A 17,792-nucleotide genomic window follows, 5' to 3' on the forward strand; every position below is an offset into this window, starting at 1 on the left:
TAGCACATTCGCTCACATGTAGGGGGACCCAATTTCAGTTATCACTATGCTATGTGGATCAAAAATTACTCTCCTAAAGCTGTTTCCCTGCACTGGTTCTGATGTGTTTGTTCTTCAGACCTTTTAATGGGAAGAAAGCCATAAGGATCACAACTGTGTTTTTTTTTTTTTCCTTGTCTTTTTTCTGAAGTCTTGAAGAAAGTAGAAATATATTTCACACCTTTTTACCTGTCCTTTTGCTATACAGAAAATATGCCACTATTACGTAATTTTCAGTTCTTGCTAATTATAAACTCAATAAATAGTAAAACTTCCAGGTTTAATGATTTTTACTACAGATGTTTTGTTAGTATCTAGGTGTGAATTATGGATCTAAATGAAGGAATTCAAAATGGGGCTTCACCTTGCTTTTCAAGTGCAATTCTGTGCTTTCATGTAAAAAATTACTCATTATCAAATATGTATCGCTGACCTATTTGGCTCTAACTAACAAATCAGAGTTCCCAATCCATTTTTTTTAAAACCACGCATAAAGAATAGATTTTTTGTTTTATGTGAGAATTAAAAATATCTTCCAGTATCTGTGGAGAAAGCTGCTCTGAATACAAGGAGCTAACAAAGTGTTATGAAGCAGAGAAGCACATAAGCCACACTTTTTTTTCCCCCCAAGGCCAGAGTTCGCCACTTTGTCTGTGATAATTATATAGAATGGTCTGGAGAAATGCTCTTAGTATCGGAGTTTAGATCTGCTATAAATGCACTTTAACATTAACTAAACCTAAAAAATAGATATATAAATAAATGGCCCAGATATGACAAGAAATGTTACTTAAAAAAAAAAAAAAAAAGAAAAAAAGAAAAAGAAAGGCCTTCACTTTGGTCGCATTACGCCTACCTTTAAGGCACATCAGATGCTCTGCCTGGGAAATGAGCCCCGAGGTGCCCATGAGGCAGCAGGCAGACAGCTCGCCATGCCTCAATGCAGCCCCAGCCACGCAGTAAGGGACTAAGTAAGCCAACCCCAAGATCAAAATGTTATTTTTATTTTTTTTTAATAATCTCTGCCCCAAATTATTATTAATCGGATAACATCGTTTCTCCTAATTTGCATGAAGCCTTCCGTTACGTTCTTCCATCTGCAGTGAGCGCAGCTGACCTGCGCCTTGAGATTCAACACTACGGATGTAACGCCTCCGATTTGCTCATAAACAGAAGAATTTAACACTTCAAATTAATTTTTTACCACCTTCCCTCCAACACTGCAATTCTGCATCTAGCGGAGAACCACTTCTTTGAGCAGACAGCGCAGCTGTACTTTTAATGAGTTACAAGAAAAACGCTCAAGCAGAGCGCACAAACTTCTCTTCTCGCCTCTTGCTCAACCATCGGCGTCGCCGTACAAAGAAAACAGAGGAATGAATTGTCTGTATGTACAGCAATCTCTTTATTAGTAATGTGTATGCTACGTCTAGTCCCAGGAGGTCATTGCAAGCCAAAAGCAATGTTAAGTGTACAAGCTTTAAATAACTTACAAAGTTAATGTAATGAATGTAAGTGTTATCTGAAATCCATCACTCAGTGGCTTGCTGTAGCCTCAAGCTGTGATAAAACACCACTCATAAATTTATATTAAAACTCTGTTCAATAGCAATTATTTACCAACAAAGATTTATTGATTGCATTTGCTGTTAGAGACTGGGGCCCTAACTGAGTCAATCAGCTTATGTTGTTGAGCTTCAGGGCACCAGGAGAAGTTACAGACTGCCATCAGGCTCTGCAGCCCGATCATTATTGCGAGAGTACAAGCAGCTAATGAAAGGCCTCCAGCACGGGATCGATCGGGCTGACGGGAAGAGACCACTGGCCAAGGGACCACTGTGCATAATGCGCCCACTTCATCTGAATACGCGGCAATCAGCTCAACCTCGGCGCTCCAGACGCCCTCCCGTGAGCTACAAACCTTGCTTACAAATGAAGACGAATGGCGAAGCAATTACGGATTTGTTTTATGGAAATACTTCAGGTTTTAAGCAGCAAATTACCAGCATTTAAAAGAGTGACCTCCTGAAGTTGTTTACTATTGCATCAAAGCTGCCACTGCATGGCCTGCAGAATCAATACCGCGTGGGGAGCAGCATACCTTGCGTTCCCTGTTGTGCTCCATTTTTTGTACTTTCCAGTGTGTTTTAGATTTTCCAGGGGCCACAAGAAATGAAGAACGTTTCACAAACAGGGTAATCATACCAGCGATCCCAGTTTAACTGACTGCAGTGTTGTGTTTCGTTTTGTTTTGTTTTCCCACTGGCTCCAGCGATAGCATTTGACTTTATTTAGTTTTGTATTTATTTTCAAGACGATTTGGTACACCTGACTTTTGTTAGCACGTCAAGCTGAGATGGTAGGACCCTCTTTGAAGGCTGCAGAGCCAAGACTGCACCTTCATAAAAAGGAACAATACTTAGCTCTCTATTCTCTTTTGGAAACTTATACCACTGCCATGGCAGAGGTACGAGCATCATGCAAGCTTCTTTTTTTTCCTCCTTAATTTTAAGCCAACCCCATACTGTTACCCTGATGTTGTTTTGACAGAATGAAATATGCAATCTTGCACTTAATCATTAACAGCATAAATTCTTCATTTTCTATTCAATGCTATGAATTTTCTACAGCTCTGTCATTTGCATCCTGTTCATAAAAGGAAAAAAAACAACAACGCACTTGTCACAAACATCCTCACCCAAATAATTGCAATGGCAACCTTTCGTAGTCAGGATCTCAAACAACTGTTACCTATGAATCCTGGTCAATAAAACACGTGCTTCCTTTAAATTGCTTAACATCATAAGCAAATGCTGGCAAAGCCTCCCGGTTTGCAGGACTAGCCAAGACCACGTAGCCTGGCTAGTAGTATGGACACTGCTCTAGCTTGTCCTAGCAAGCAAGATTATTTCTTGACTGATGATTTTTGCTTCCAGAATATTTTACTGCAACAGGTTCCTAGACTTAGAGTCCATTCTTCCAGCACATAGCAGGCACCAGCTGAAACCACCTCACCTGCAAACAATACTTGCACACTACAGGAAGATTATGGTAGTTACTGCTCCCTCCAAAGACTCATCTCAGCACAAATCCTCTAGGGAATAAACTGCTGAAAACGTCCCATGTATCTGGAATTTTTGTGTACAAAAGTAATTTTTTCCCCCACAGTTTTCCAAATTTAAGTCTTTTTATCCAGGATTTTAAGGGAATGTTGGTTGGTCTTTTGGATGACTAGCTATGAAATGGTTTACACTTTAAAATAGGAAACCCGTAGTCTTAGCACAAAGAGGGCAGTGGGACCAATGGAACCACAGAGGAAATGCTATATGAAAGTGCATTGTCTCTGAACAGGAGACCTCAGATATTCTTAAACTTCGGTATCTAACAGTAAAATTAATAAACAAAATAAAACAAAACCAAAACCGAAATACCCTGAATATTCTTATTGCAGCCAGGCACACAGAAAAAAACATGTGCCTTCCTTAAAACCTGCCACTACCGCAGTATTACAATTTTACGGCAGATTCCATGATGCTTCCACAGGGAAGGAAATTATTCAAATTTATGTTATACACCAGCGTTATAATGAAATCAATTCAGAACACAGAATCCAATTCTCTTCTGCCATTCCCTAAACACAGGGATGTAACTCAGCAGAAGAGGTAATTATACCATAGTGGTTACCTGGTGCTGAGGCTGATCAGCTACTGCTCCACCTAGAGCCAAAGGAAAGACAGGATCTAAGATCTGACTAGGAGCAAAAACCTTGCTAAAACTTGAGGAACCTGCAGCATGGAAGTTTCCAAGCTCTTGGCACACAGGCTACTATAACAAAAATTAAAAACCCTTACTAATAAAATCATTCAAATGCTTACAGGTGAGTCCTACAGTTCATTGTAGTACCAGCAGCGCAGGCTGCCACCCACAAGGAATGGCTGCTGCATTCCTCCAAGGAACCTCGTCACTAAAGACACAGTAAATCAGAAGAACAAGCTTAGTGCTTATGGTTACTGTGTTTTAATATCTAATGACTGGTCCAGCAATTCAACCTAAAGATTGTGACCTTACCCACTAACTGGGTAATGAACAAGTTCCTCCAAAATTGAGCAAATAATTTTAAGGTAGGTTTTCACAACTCCCCAGCTTGCAGCTGCAATTTTTTTTTGTTGCTGTTGTTTGTTTGTAGGCTACATATTTCCAGCACAGCATGGACAAAGACTCCTTAGGATGCCCTGAGTACAAGAACCTACTAGTCTTTCTCACGAGCACTACGTGATGGAGAAGAGAGGACCACCCCGCAATTTGTGGACTAGAGACTTGGGAGCCATCAAGTGGCACATCCCACTCACCCACCTAACAAGGAGCTTTCTTATTCTAAGAGGCAAGAAGATGACCATGGAAGAGCAGCCACCCTCGTGTCTAAAGAATTTGAATGGAAAGCTGAAGAACCAGCCCTGCTGCAGCATCCAGATGAAGCAACAGGCATGCTGATATGGCAAAGTAAAGGAACACCTGCCTGCACAACGGATAGACAATACGCCAGACTGCCAACAGGTGAGCCATAAGGAAACATGGCAATCATACTTACAGGTCAAAAACGTTTAGTGAAGCAGGAGGCTTCTCAAGGACTCCTTCCATTGACAAATTTGTGAAAGGGTCACTCTTTTGGAAGCCCTAGTTTCTGATTATTTCCAAAATTCGACTTGATAAATTCAATAGCACATTTCATTCTCTGTAGTCATCTACATGTATTTTCTACAAAGCTGAACATTCAAGTGTATTACAAAATGCAGACAGTTACATATTTCAAGGACAGGCACATCTCTTTCTCCAGACTCAGTTTATCACTCTGAATGAAGGCAAACTACCTAACAAGTGACAACATTTTTCTGCCCTGTATACAGAGCTCCGTTGCCTTCTGAGGTTTGTTCCATTTCCTCTGGACTGCTAAAAAAAAAAATCACAGCCCTTAATAATCTCAAGTAGTTGGTTTATTAACCCCTTGGCATTGGCAGTTGTGGTTTCCCTGACACCATCGTCAGTGCTGATGTGAAATGCGCTGCGATGCAAATCATTATCTTAGTGTCGGAGAAAGCAGACAGCTGATGCCAAGGGGTCTAAGTCAGGAGTACAGGAGCCAGCAGCGATCAGCTCCGTTTGAACTCCTACCTCTCGCCAGGGCTCAACATCAGGCGCTGCGCTCTAACTGCACTGGACACAAATGAAGTTAACATCTACACAAATCAGCTTGGCGAAGCACGGCTACCTAGGCTAAAATTAAAAGGAAAAAAAAAAAAACAAGCTTGGGAAACTGATTCAGTACAAGCAAACATTGCAGCAAGGCACGGTTAATTTGGAAAAGGCTCTGAGAGCAGAAATGTTCGTGGCTGTATGGTCAGGAATGAAAAAGAAGCAACAAAACATTTTTTTTTTTTTTCCCTTGAAGAAACAAACCCAGCATCGGAGGGGAAGGAAATCAAAAAGGGATTCATTGTGCAGACATTGCAACTTCCAGGTAGCCGATAGGGCTCTCGTTATAGCAGCGCTTCGTTCCCTGAACCCTGAAATCCTCTTTACCATATTTTAGATAAAGTAGGGCTTTGTGGGGGGAGGGGGGTCCATGGGAGAAAGCCATGAAAAGCTTAAAAACCAATTTTAACTTTCTATCCTGATACTATTGTGTTTCCATAGAAACATCAGGAAGACCACTTAAGAGCAGCTTTTTTTTGTAGCCATGTTTGGCACCATACCCCTCCCCTGGACAACCTATTATTTCACAAATGGATGCTTTTTGCAGCTTGTTCTGTGCAGGCTCCGATGAAGGGGGGAAGAAAAAGAATACTGGATCTTTAACCAGTTCCCTTGTGGCACCCTCCCTTTTTTGTTGGTAATATTTCTGTCATTCTGCCAGGGTATATGGTACAAAGGGTTACACTTTAATTGAGCTGTCAGCATCTCCAACAATCCTATAAAACTCCGATTATGCACGGCAGGGTTAGTGACACACTTGTTATTGTGGATGCCCTATTTGCTAAACCCGAGCCCCCCCCTCACAGGTCACATAACCCACGCGACCTTCCTGTCATTAGCCGCGTCTATTCCTACCTCACTGCTGTGAAAATCACACAAGCGAAGGCTTCAAAGCCCTTGCCAGGACTGAATTCGACCAGGAGCTAATCACCCACAAATCCAGCTCAAATGGCAATAATTGGCTAAACTGCTCACCTCTCCAGAGCTCAGCAGTAATTTGGGATAATAAAGAAAAGAATTATTCAGCTAACTGCCCTGAAATGTATGCTTTGTGACCGACACACTTCACATTTTAATAATGATGGACACAAAATCCAATTTAATACAGCATCTACTGAATAACAAAACCAAGAACACCGTCAGGAGAAAAAAAAAAAAAAAAGTGGAGGTTTTTTATTTTTATTTTAAACTGTATTCCATCTTTTTTGTGCAGCAAGAACTCACACTTCATATTGTGAAATTTGGGGACCAAAAAGGTCGTCATGAACAGCCCCCAGAAACTCTGCACAACAATGCATTGTTTTGTTGTCGTTGTGGGGTGTTTGTTTTTAAGTCAAAAGGAGTGTTCTGCATTAAAAAAAAAAAAAAATAATAATTTTGCTGGGCAGTTTTACCTCTGGCCCTTAATCCTTGTGGAGGTAAGATAAGAAAAATCTTTTTTGTTTGACAGTAGAAGGGTACCTTCTTCATTCTCCTTAGCAATATTTCCTGTTTTTCATCTTGTCCTCTGGTCACAGGATCCTTGGTACCAGTGACCGTCCTACATCTGCTTGGTAGTGACACTCCTGGGGCTGGTTCATGATGTGACCATCATCCCAGGACACACTGCGATGGATCCAGGGTGCAAAGATACTCCACCACTCTTCCTTCCACCCACCCCATTTTTGTCCCCTCAAACCTCTCCCAAGACCAAGGACAAAATATATACATACATATATGTGTGTAAACATATGCTTACTCAGAGGAACAGGAATGAAGATGACAACTTCAGAGATGCAGCTAATATATGTTAGGCACCCAGCAACCTCTCACCATTACAGAAGACAAAAAGAACCCGCTGAGAAAACATTCCTTCAGCCCTTTAGCTGACTCACCTTACCCGCTAAGGGAAATGGTTCATACTGAGTTAGCCTCTTCCAGAGGCAGCTGCTTCTGTGATAGAAAAGTTTGAAAACGCACCCATCATTCCACAGAAGGATTTGAGGGGTGTTTCGCTCCACACCATGCATGTTCCAGTGCTGGCCTCACAAAATGGTATGTATGGCTGGATTTTTAGGGAAGGCGTGTCAATGTTCCTGCATGATCACTGTCAGAAATGATCCAAAATCCAATAGGCAGCAGTGCTGCTTGCTGTGGAGATGGATCTCAAGTGCTATGTATGTCTTCAGAAATTACTGGAGAAACACTTTATACTTTATTTGAGGTATGTATATACCTGCAGAGGCCTCGAAGTTAATAAAAGGCAAGTCAAAGGAGCAGTCAGATGAGCAGACACACCAACAGGCCTGGGTAACAGGGTTACCCCTTGGAATGGTCCAGTCAGACACAATGCAGTTGGGTTTAAACTCGATCCTACTTCCTAAAGTTCATAAAACCATGTTTAGTGTTCTTAAAAAAGCTGCAGAGAATGGGAAAATCCATTTAGTCATAACTATATTTCTTGTATAACCTGGATCATTTGAAGCATGACCTACAACAAGGATCACTTCAGACAGGATATTTCAATATAATTGTAACAGACACAAACTTTTTTTTCCTTAGAATGGACTCTTGTCCAGGTTTTCATATTTTGTGAAAAGAAGAAAAAAATAAAGACTACCATACTCCATGTTGAGAGAGTGAGCTGCTTACATGGATACCATCATGCTGCTCCAAGAGGACGTGGGAAGAAGTGTGAAGGAAACATCTTGCAACAACTGAGATGTATGCACTATATACCATGAGGAACACAGACCATCCTGGACAAAATGAACTACCAGTTATAGCTGATGTTCATGTGAAAGTCTTGAAGCACTTGTGCTCTCAATCTCATCTTAAGCAACATTTAAATAGCACTAAGGATTTTGAACACAGCCTTCTCTTGTATTTGATTCTTCTCCTTAGCAGAATATCCTTTCAAAACAGTACAGATGGTACAGGTGCAGACACATTAGCTACTAGCAGCATCACAGCTATGTCTTTCAAAATAATCCTTTTTCAGAACAGTCACAATTATCTTTTTCTCTTTCAAGCAAATGACTTCTGATTGTGCTGACAAATCAATCTGCACTGTACCATCTGAAAACAAAATCATTTGGTCTTCAGCTTGATATTTCTGAAGAGGTGTAGGTATTCGCCCCCAAATCTTGTAGCACTGGTTAAGGGCCATTACCTGCGTTACACCGCTGGGTGCATTGGAAGAAGAAATGTATTTTACTGTGTGTAAGATTTCCCTCAAAACAAATGAACAACCCCACCCTAGGTGACTTTTGCAGATAAACAGATACATGAAGCCTCCAGAAGAGGGAAAACAAATTTATGCCTTTTGTCAAAGACCAACTCAATGTCTAGAGTTGAAGAAAAACTTCCCCAGTTGCCAGAAGCCCTAGAGATTACACACAGCAGCAAAGGAGCAGGTATGTCTCTTCAAAACAAACTTGTAATTAACATTTCTGAAGCCTCTTCACTTACCCAATCAGTTTATACCACACGGCTGCTCCATATCAAGGTACCTCTGCGTCTACAGGTACTTGCTGAACACCAAGAAAAACCTATCCAAGGTCATTTCCAGTGCCTTAATGCAACAATCTAAAGACATCTTCCAAATACAGGTTTATTACAGTGTTCTTAAATCGTTACTACAAAGTGGCTAAGCTACTTTTGTCCTTAACAGAAGTAATCCAGCAGAACTGCGATAGATAGGTGTTACAGAAATTACAGTAACAAAACTTGAAAGACTGCCGGTGTCGGTCATTCAAGGGAAGTTTTCTGAGAAATTATAAATCGATGCTTTTGACAAGTATATGATTAGGATTCCTCTAGCACATAGAGTAATATCTGAAACAGCCTGAAGTATATTTAATGTGCCTCAAAGTGGTAACTCTGAGAAAAAGAAAGTTATTTCACCTGGGCCCGATTTGCCTTATATACAACATACACTCCTCCTTTCCCCCATCTACCAAGTCTATTGTGTCAGATAAGTTAAAAAATATATTGTTTGAATGTTAAAACCACTCCAGATACAATACTTCCCATGCACTGTATATCATGCCTCATTTGCTTTAACAGATATTAAACTTCAGTCAACAATTACCTTCTGACACTTTGTTTTTTAAGCCAAAAAGATTCAGTTGATAAGCTAAAATGTGACTTAGATTTATTATATCGATACTAATTCAATGTTACCAGTTTGTTTTCTTTATGGAAAGCATCCATTCTTCAGAATGATAGGGTCACTTAATTTCAGCTGAATGGAAATTCACATTTGCGCCACATAGCACATATTGTAGTCAAAAAAATTGCTGTAAGTACATGTTTAAAATGCCATTTAAACCATTAATCATATTTAATTTACCATATAAAACCATTCCCCAAAATAAACATTGAAGTGAATATTTAAATGGTCTTTTGCATACAGTACCTGCTCTATTTATGCTGGTGAGAAAACAGTGCACCAGAAGGCAAATGCACCTGAAGCCACTTGCCATGTTTCTAAATGAGCCCATCAGCTCTCTGCCTGCGTTACCTGCAGTGTTTTGGGGCTACTGCTTCCACCCTGAGCACGGGAGGCAACACCTCTCTTCCTGCATTGAATGCAGGACATTCTTACTGGCAGCAGGGGAAAACAGGTGATGACAGAAGACCTCCATCCTGCGCTCACAGAAGGATGTTTCAGCACACTTTGGGCTTCCATCACATGGATATTGTCTGCCTGCAAACCCAGCTCTTATTTTGCATTTCACGAGGTGTTTCCATGTAGCAGAAGCCTCAAGAATCAGGAAGCAGATGATACAATTTTGTTCCACTGACTCATACCCAAAGGACGTTAGAAAAGGCACGTTGTATGAAACTAGGTAGAGCATCCTTGTGCATGCGCTCGCTGTACAAAGGAGTACGATTAGCAGAAGATATTCTTGCCTACTGTTTTAACAGAGGTGGCAGTGACTGAATTGTTTTGGAAATTTCTATTCTCTTGAGTGAGTTGGCATGCAAGAAGGCTGAATCACACAGGAGGCAATGTGTGATACTCCATCGAGAGCATCCTGTTAGTAAAAGCACAAGGTCTGCTGGAGACATTTCTGGTACCCTCAGGTTTTTCACATGAAGCCTTAAAGTTGACGAGAACTCTTATTCTGTGTTACAGATTGCATAAAAAGAACTGCTTTGTCATACCTCAGGTATTTAATACAATGGTCACTCAGCACTTCAGTACAATACTCAGCAGTGGCAGGAGGTACAAGGCTGTTAGCATGTGCTAAGCAGTGCTAAGAATGAGGATTTATGTCTGAAGGACTCAACCCTGGACTTTCTGAAGCAGAAAACCAAAAGATATTGCCAGAAACAATATTCACTCAAAAAAAAAAAAAAATGGGGATGCACACAGCATCGTTTTCCTGTAAGACCAGTCTTCAAACACATGTTGATCACTCTATTTTAAGCATGTGTGCATCATCATTAATATTTTAGTTTAACAGGCAACTGAGAAATTGAAGAACGCCAAACAACTGAATTGCTCTCCTTCAGAGGTTATTACTGTTTTATGAAAGAGTTTCTAAAAACCAGCTAGCTTGCAGGTGATAGAGAAGAACACTATGTTCACAAAAGGTCGCTTATGGATTTCTGTGTGCAGTTACTGGACAATACACCAGGTATGTTATAACATGTTGGAGATGATATCCCTTAAAAAAATGTAATTTATTGTTTAGTTAAGTAATCGGCCACAGACAAGATGGACTAATTTTAGCCACCTTTTCCAACTTCCCATAGATAAAGAATGTGTTTGTAAAGAAAAAAAAAAGTATAAATAAAAATGCAAGGTATCCAGAGTGCAGCTAATGGGATTTGACGCTGGCTTTAATTTTAATGAAGAAAGTTGCCAGTAGCAACAAAACTGTCAGCAGCAGCCAAGCACCATTAATAAAGACCCAGACAACATTAGTGGCACGGCAACAGTACAAAAGGTTCCCCCCGGTTCATGCTGTGCTAAATTGGCTGCCCAATTTTTCTTAAGTGTCCATACTATTTAGAAGACAATTTATTAATTTTTGTCATCCATTGTCAGTTGACAGGCCATCATTTTGCATCCCGAATTTTAGATGAAAACTAATTGAAAAGACTGGCAGTATTTATGAGGGGTATTATTTGTCAATTATGGCTGCTGATGATACTTGGTACTACCAACTTCAGTACCCCATGCTCGGGTGTGTCAGTTGGACTTTGCCCCCCTAGTTCCGATGTTAGTCCTACAAAAGTGACAAAAAGGAGAGATCAAAATTTAGAAAACTCGTTAAGAAAGATTTAGAAAACTCGTTAAGGAAGAGGGATCCATCGATCCCCTCAATGCATCCTCTGAAGCCACCAGTGGGGTAGAAAGCACCAATGTCACCCAGGAAACCATGGCTTTCTCTCAGAGATACCTTCCAAGGATAAAATTGTCCCTTTGTTTCTTACAAAGGGAACATATTTGTAAATATGGCATAATTTAAATTACCTTTGCAAGTCTATCTGGCCTGCCTGATGCAAGGGCAGAAGGTCTTCATAAACTGCTTCTTTGAAAGTCTGAATGCCTCAAAGGCACTGAGAAAAATTCGTAACTGCAAAGTGGCAAATCTTAGGTCCAGGCATTGCAACTTCTGCCCTATTACCTCAAGCTTGCTCTTAAAAAATAAAGAAATTAAAGAAAACTTTCAGCATTTGAAAACTTCCAGCACTTCCTCCAGCAACCTCTGGGAGAACACCTAGTGAAATGGTACTGTAATTTGGGTGTGTAAGAAGGAAAACAGCAGCATACAGTAAGGACCTCAGGGAGTATTCTAGAGGTTTAGATAACAATTGTACTCCAGAAGAGCAGAAACCTGAGTGCTACATGTGACACAGTATATATCCTTCAGTACAGCAGGACTGCACACACTGTGGAACTCTCACTGTCACATTAGCTGTTATCAGTATCAGTACTGGCTCAATTTCTGAGAGATGTTTGCTTGCTTTTGTGACCGTTTTGCCCGGTCTTGCAGAAACATTGTCCTGTCCTCCAAACACTGTACCTGGATGTAGCACAGAAAACTTAAAACAACGATAGACTTATCAACAATTAGCGAAGAAAAACAAAACAAAACAGGAAAATACTAGCTTTGAAAACAGCAAAGCCAAAAACCAGTTGCACCATCCATCCTGAGGCCTTATTTTCTCTGCTTTCAATGCAGTTTTTCTTTCAAATCCCCACCGTATTTTGAAGCTTCATTGAAGTGTATCACAACGGTCCTGTGCAGTAACAACAAATGACACATGGATGCACAGCAGATGTAAGGATCCTAGATGCACGTGGGACCAAACCTTGTCTAAGTGCAGCTTCAATTTTGCAGTGAGGGTGTTAGCTAGGCGCCACATCGTCAGGACGAGATGACTTAAGGTATGGGTAGCATGAAAAGTTTCAACTGGTACTTCTCACCGCTCCTGCAAAATAAATGAAGTTCCCATTCCCTTGACACCAGAAACAAGAATTTGATTCATTTGGCCAAAGGCCATGGTTTATGGCCGAGTCAACAGGAGTAAGCTATTTCTCAGTTGCAGTCCTCTGCTTTAAACACATCATCCCTGGGATCTTCCTGTAGACAATACAATTTTCTGAAGTTTAAAAGGCTACATGCACAGCTTTTATTATGTTTTCTTCCATAGTTCTCTAGCATAAATGAGAGAATCTCAGTATTGATTTAAAGCACGGACCTTCTTTAACACATCCTGTAACACACTCCACTTGTTTGTGAAGTTTTGAACAATGTTTGAAGATGAGAGCTAGAACCTCAAACATTTCTTGAGGAACAAAAGCACGTCATTTTCCTTTGCCAGCAGCTAAGAAGCTTCAAATTGAGTTGCTCTACTATACATAGTTTTCTCTGATAGCATAGCAAAAGGGATATTAGAAAAGAAAACATTGGATGGACCTTTGAGCAACCTGATCTAGTGACAGATATCCCTGCCCAAGGCTGGGGGTTTGGACTGGATGACCTTTAAAGGTCCCCCCGACCCCAAACCATCCTACAATTGTGTTCTATTCAAAACAAAACTTCCAACAATAAATGGCATGTTAATATAGTATTATTAGTTATATATTTTTTTAGTTTGTTATACGCATTTATACAATACAATTTTGATAACAGAAAACTTGAGTGAAAAAAAACAAACAAGATTATTCTTTCAAAAAACAAACAAACAAAAAAAAAACATAAGCACTAGGTCAACCCATACTGAATCACTGCTGTTAATCCACACCTGTTTTCCAGAAGACACTGTCTGTCAGCTTTGCTTTAAAAATATTGTTCAGGGATATTTTCAAACATCTTATATTTCAGACTCAAATTTAAAGCAAAAGGCGTCCTCCTGCCCACCCCCATTCTGCTTCCTAGAATTAAGCGTTAAAAAAAAATTAAAACACAGTTATCCTTTTGCATGAGATAACTTAATACAAAGTTGATACTCATTTGAAGTACAAATTCTCAACCTGGAAAAAAACTTCAGTACAGGTCTTATACAGATGATCATTAGATTTTCTTTTTCTACTGTATTCACACTCGGCCTTTCTCAAATATAAGACCATTAACTGCCTCTTCTGAGGATGGGAAGGCTCTTTGTGCCCTTCAATTCACTTCCAACTGCTAGATCCAAACCCACCCATTCTGGCCCATCACTAGGAGCTGCATGGAGGAAAATCCATGCATGCTGTAAGAAGTTCCCCTGGCCATATTAAAAGAAGGCAGAAAGATCATTCATCACCAACATTAAGATTAGTGGATGTCAGTTTTTTGGACTCATGTATAAAAGACTTTGGGGTCTGTGCTTATTTGGGCATCTACATTTCCCTTGCACCTCTGCATTAGTGGAGAGTGACAGCAGGCTGTCTCCACGCAGCCCATCTGAATGGCAGCAGTATTCCACCAGAGACGAGCAGAACCTCTCATGCAGCAGGACTCTACATGCTGGATCACTTGTTTGTATTCTTATTTGAAATGCTCTTCCAGTAATCTTTTCTTCTGATTTTAACTGACCTGACTGCAGATCTATTCACTGGAGTACAAACGTATGTCACTACCATTCCAGAACTGCCAATGTTATCACTGTTTAAAACCTGATTTTGCACATTCGATTATCTGAGTACCACCTAGATTTACACAATCAGAACCATGTGTGTTGGAAAGATCCCTGCAGGCCATCCAGTCCAGACCTCTGCTCAGCACCTCATCCAGCTGAGTCCCAAGCATCTCCAAGGATGGGATATAGTTGAACATCATGATGGTGGAAAATAATGTTTCTGTGAATCTAGTTGGAATTTCCCCTGCCAAAACATCATTCACAGAATTGTTTCCTTTCCATTCAGTCAGTTATCAGCAGTGAGATATGTGAAATTTTGCTTTCCCTTACTTGGATTAAGTACACGTTTTGCATAAGTGAAGAGCCTGACAAACCACAAGCATTACAGTACAGCAGCTGCAGAGCCGTAAGACTCGCTATGGCAACTGCTAAGCTATTATTCTGCAATGGAACAGGTTTGTTCTGACATCAGTAATATCTTTTATGTACTTACACTGTCATCTTCAATGGAGGTTAACTAATATATTACTGATTTAACTTTCAGAAAGATCCTAGAGGGGTATACATATGCCCAGGGAAACTTGTGGTGCTCAAGTCCACAAAGAATTGGAGTCAAACTAAAAACACACATTGCCACTGAAATGAGAAGGAAAAAGGAAAGCTTTACCAGTCTACTTGAAAATTAAGGTGACCACAGGTGAAGAATGCTTTATACAGTTTCAAAAAAGATCCAACCCTACCTTACATCAAGAGACTTAGCTACATTTCTAGTGCTCCCACTCAGATTAAGAAGAAATGTGCTCATTCGAAGCCTGAAATCAATATTATAAGACAGAGGAGTCTTCATCTCTAATTCAAAAACTCCAGATGAAGAGAAAACCCACAGACTTGTTTCTGAAAATTTTTCTTCTCCAGCAGGTAAACCCGTCTAAAAAAAAAAAAAACAGCTCAATGCCACAACCTACTGTAAACACAGCAAGAAAGCTCCTTTTCTCCAATACATCCGTAAAAGTACAGCGCTTTGAGGATGAATTCAACGTCCGAATCCCCTTAATCTAGCTCAACAGGCAGAGAGGCTAGACACCTCTCACAATCTTGATGCTCTTCAGATACGTATCTAAGGTTTGCGCCCCTACTGCAGGCGAACCAGCTCAACCCCCAGCATAAGGGAGATAAGGCCACCAAAAGAACCAGCGTGGGATCTAATTTATTTCCTCCGTATTGTTATAATGAATTGCACAGCAGAAGAAATTAAGGGTTCTTTGTAAGCGTCCTAACTTTCTGGAGAGGTGCGCCGTTTTTTGCTAAATCCCCCTTCTTAACCTCTTTGTTGCGAAGTGTCAGCAGCGCCTCAGCGCCGCCGAGAGTGACTAACAAACAGAGGCCGCTCCGCGAGCTATCAGGAGTCCAATCTGGAGTTCACCTCCACGTTAACTCCTACCGCTAATTCATCATCCCGGCGCCCGACAGCTAGGCTGATTGTGAGCCTTGTAGTACAATGCGGGTCTCGGCTGACCACCAAAATCAGCAGCAGGGGGAGGGGTTGATGGGCACGGGCCTGGAGAAGGCCCGAGATAAGTGCTGGCTGTCAGTGCAAGGACAAAGAAGGGCAGGCCCTGGGGAGAGAAAGGAGATAAAAAAAATCTCGACAACTGCTTTATCTGATGAGGGTTATGGCTAATTAATTATAAACTCAATTACCTAACCCTTACTTCAGCAGTCTCTATTCATTAAGAGATAAAACCTGACTGACTGCTAACTTTCTCTTGCACACATACACAGCGTGCTTACTTCGAATTTGCACACTTTAACACACAATTTCTTTAAAAAGATCTCCAAAAGCATTCGTACCTGTCAACTTTGTGCTCACAGGATGGAACATTTCTCTTTTTTTTTTTCTCCCCTACCACCCAAAGCACCCTCTGTTGCACAATGGGAGGGCCTGGCCTCCATGCTGTGCATTGGCATTTAAAAGCAAAAACCAGACATTAAACAATAGACATAATGGACATCAAAGCCCCCTTTCACAGCCAAGTTTCTGCCTCCATGGGCTTCTGATCTATTCCACATTTTAAATTGAGCTTTTAATTTTGGGTGCTATAAGTTTGGCAGCGTAGCTCACAGGTATCAACTAAACGTTATTCTCCCAAAGTCTGAAGGTAGCCAGCAAAAATGAATCGTATTTAAGGAGTGAACTCTAAAAAACCCTTAACCAAGCTAATGGCTGCTAATAACCCAAACTGAATTTTGCATGTAACGCATTAAAAATTCCCGTTTGATCGCTATTCAGATTCCATCTCCATTCCTGTGGTGCTTGGCCTTTCCTCGTGCTCAAGTTCTTGCCCCCTTGTGCTGCTCTTGACACAAGCTCAAACAGCCCCGCGGAATCCATCCTTGCCATTAAAAGAAAGCTCCTCTTAATCTCTTTCCAAAGACTGCAGACCTGTCTCTCTCACCTTTTTGAATAAACTGAGATTCTCAAATCCCTGCTTCGCTCTGGCTGCCCTCTGCTCTAGCTTTTCCATTTCGACAGATATTTTTATATGGGGTTTTCATACACACACACACGCAATTATGAAACAGGCACAGATTTTATTTATGCATATATGAAACAAGGTGATCACACCCACATATTATTTCACACCATCTCAGAACTTTTTCTAAAAATAATTTCTTCCCATACGTAAGAACAAAGGAACATCCTTTATGTCTGTTTCTAACACAAAGCACTACTTCAAATTACTGTAAAGTGTATTTATGACATTATATTTCAGTTCATTCAAGATGTACAGACTCTTAGGTCACTTTTTTCACATTTTGCATACATCAAATGAAATATTAAATACTTTGTATCGTCTCTGCTCTAGTCAAGGATTCTGAGGATGTTCAAAGATGTTCTAGTAATAAGTGTTTTGTTGTGTTTTTTTTTTTTAGTCTCTCCAACTCTGCAGCAGTCATTTAACTTTTTCATGCAAACACAATAAGTGATTACTACATCTTGAATTAAAATACGTTTTTCTGTTTGTATTCTGAAATGCAATAAACCTAACGCAGACCTTTTTTGTAAGTTGCATATCTGAAGTTGTGTGGATAGTTGATGTCTGTGGTCAAATCAGAGGGGCAGATCCACCCATCTTACTTTTCTTTCTCAGAATTCCAACAAAATTCATGAAATCCCGACTCAACAGAGAGCAGGGGAACCTGACACACCGAGCAACCATTTACAAAATCCAGAACGCCTTATTTGCTTGTGAGTTCAACACATTCTGGCACATTTCTTTCTCTTCTCTGGGGTCCTAAACTCTTCCATGTTTTGGCAGGCACATCTCCAGTACTTGAGTCCAGTTGTGTCCTGACCCCACTTTTCACTAATACGTATGGAGATGAAGTTCATTGTTGTTTCTTTATTCAATTTCACAAGTTGCTGCAAATATAGACCT

The 17,792-nt window shown here is 40.5% G+C and overlaps 1 protein-coding gene across 11 annotated transcripts in view; it reads right to left on the minus strand.

Annotated features, from left to right (window-relative positions):
- The window catches only part of AGAP1 (ArfGAP with GTPase domain, ankyrin repeat and PH domain 1), a 352,881-nt gene that overhangs the window by 145,049 nt on the left and 190,040 nt on the right, over positions 1-17,792 (minus strand). The window contains exon 10 of one of the 11 annotated variants that reach the window (XM_084524020.1): positions 16,925-17,776. The exons of the other annotated variants lie outside the window; for them this stretch is intronic. Coding sequence (XP_084380146.1) covers positions 17,609-17,776 — 168 coding nt within the window. The 3' untranslated portion in view covers positions 16,925-17,608. Of the gene's footprint in view, positions 1-16,924; positions 17,777-17,792 lie in introns of those variants that run through there. 11 annotated transcript variants of the gene reach the window in all.

The sequence above is a fragment of the Aythya ferina genome (assembly GCF_964211825.1).
Source record: "Aythya ferina genome assembly, chromosome: 6".
In the NCBI taxonomy this organism is placed as follows: domain Eukaryota; kingdom Metazoa; phylum Chordata; class Aves; order Anseriformes; family Anatidae; genus Aythya; species Aythya ferina.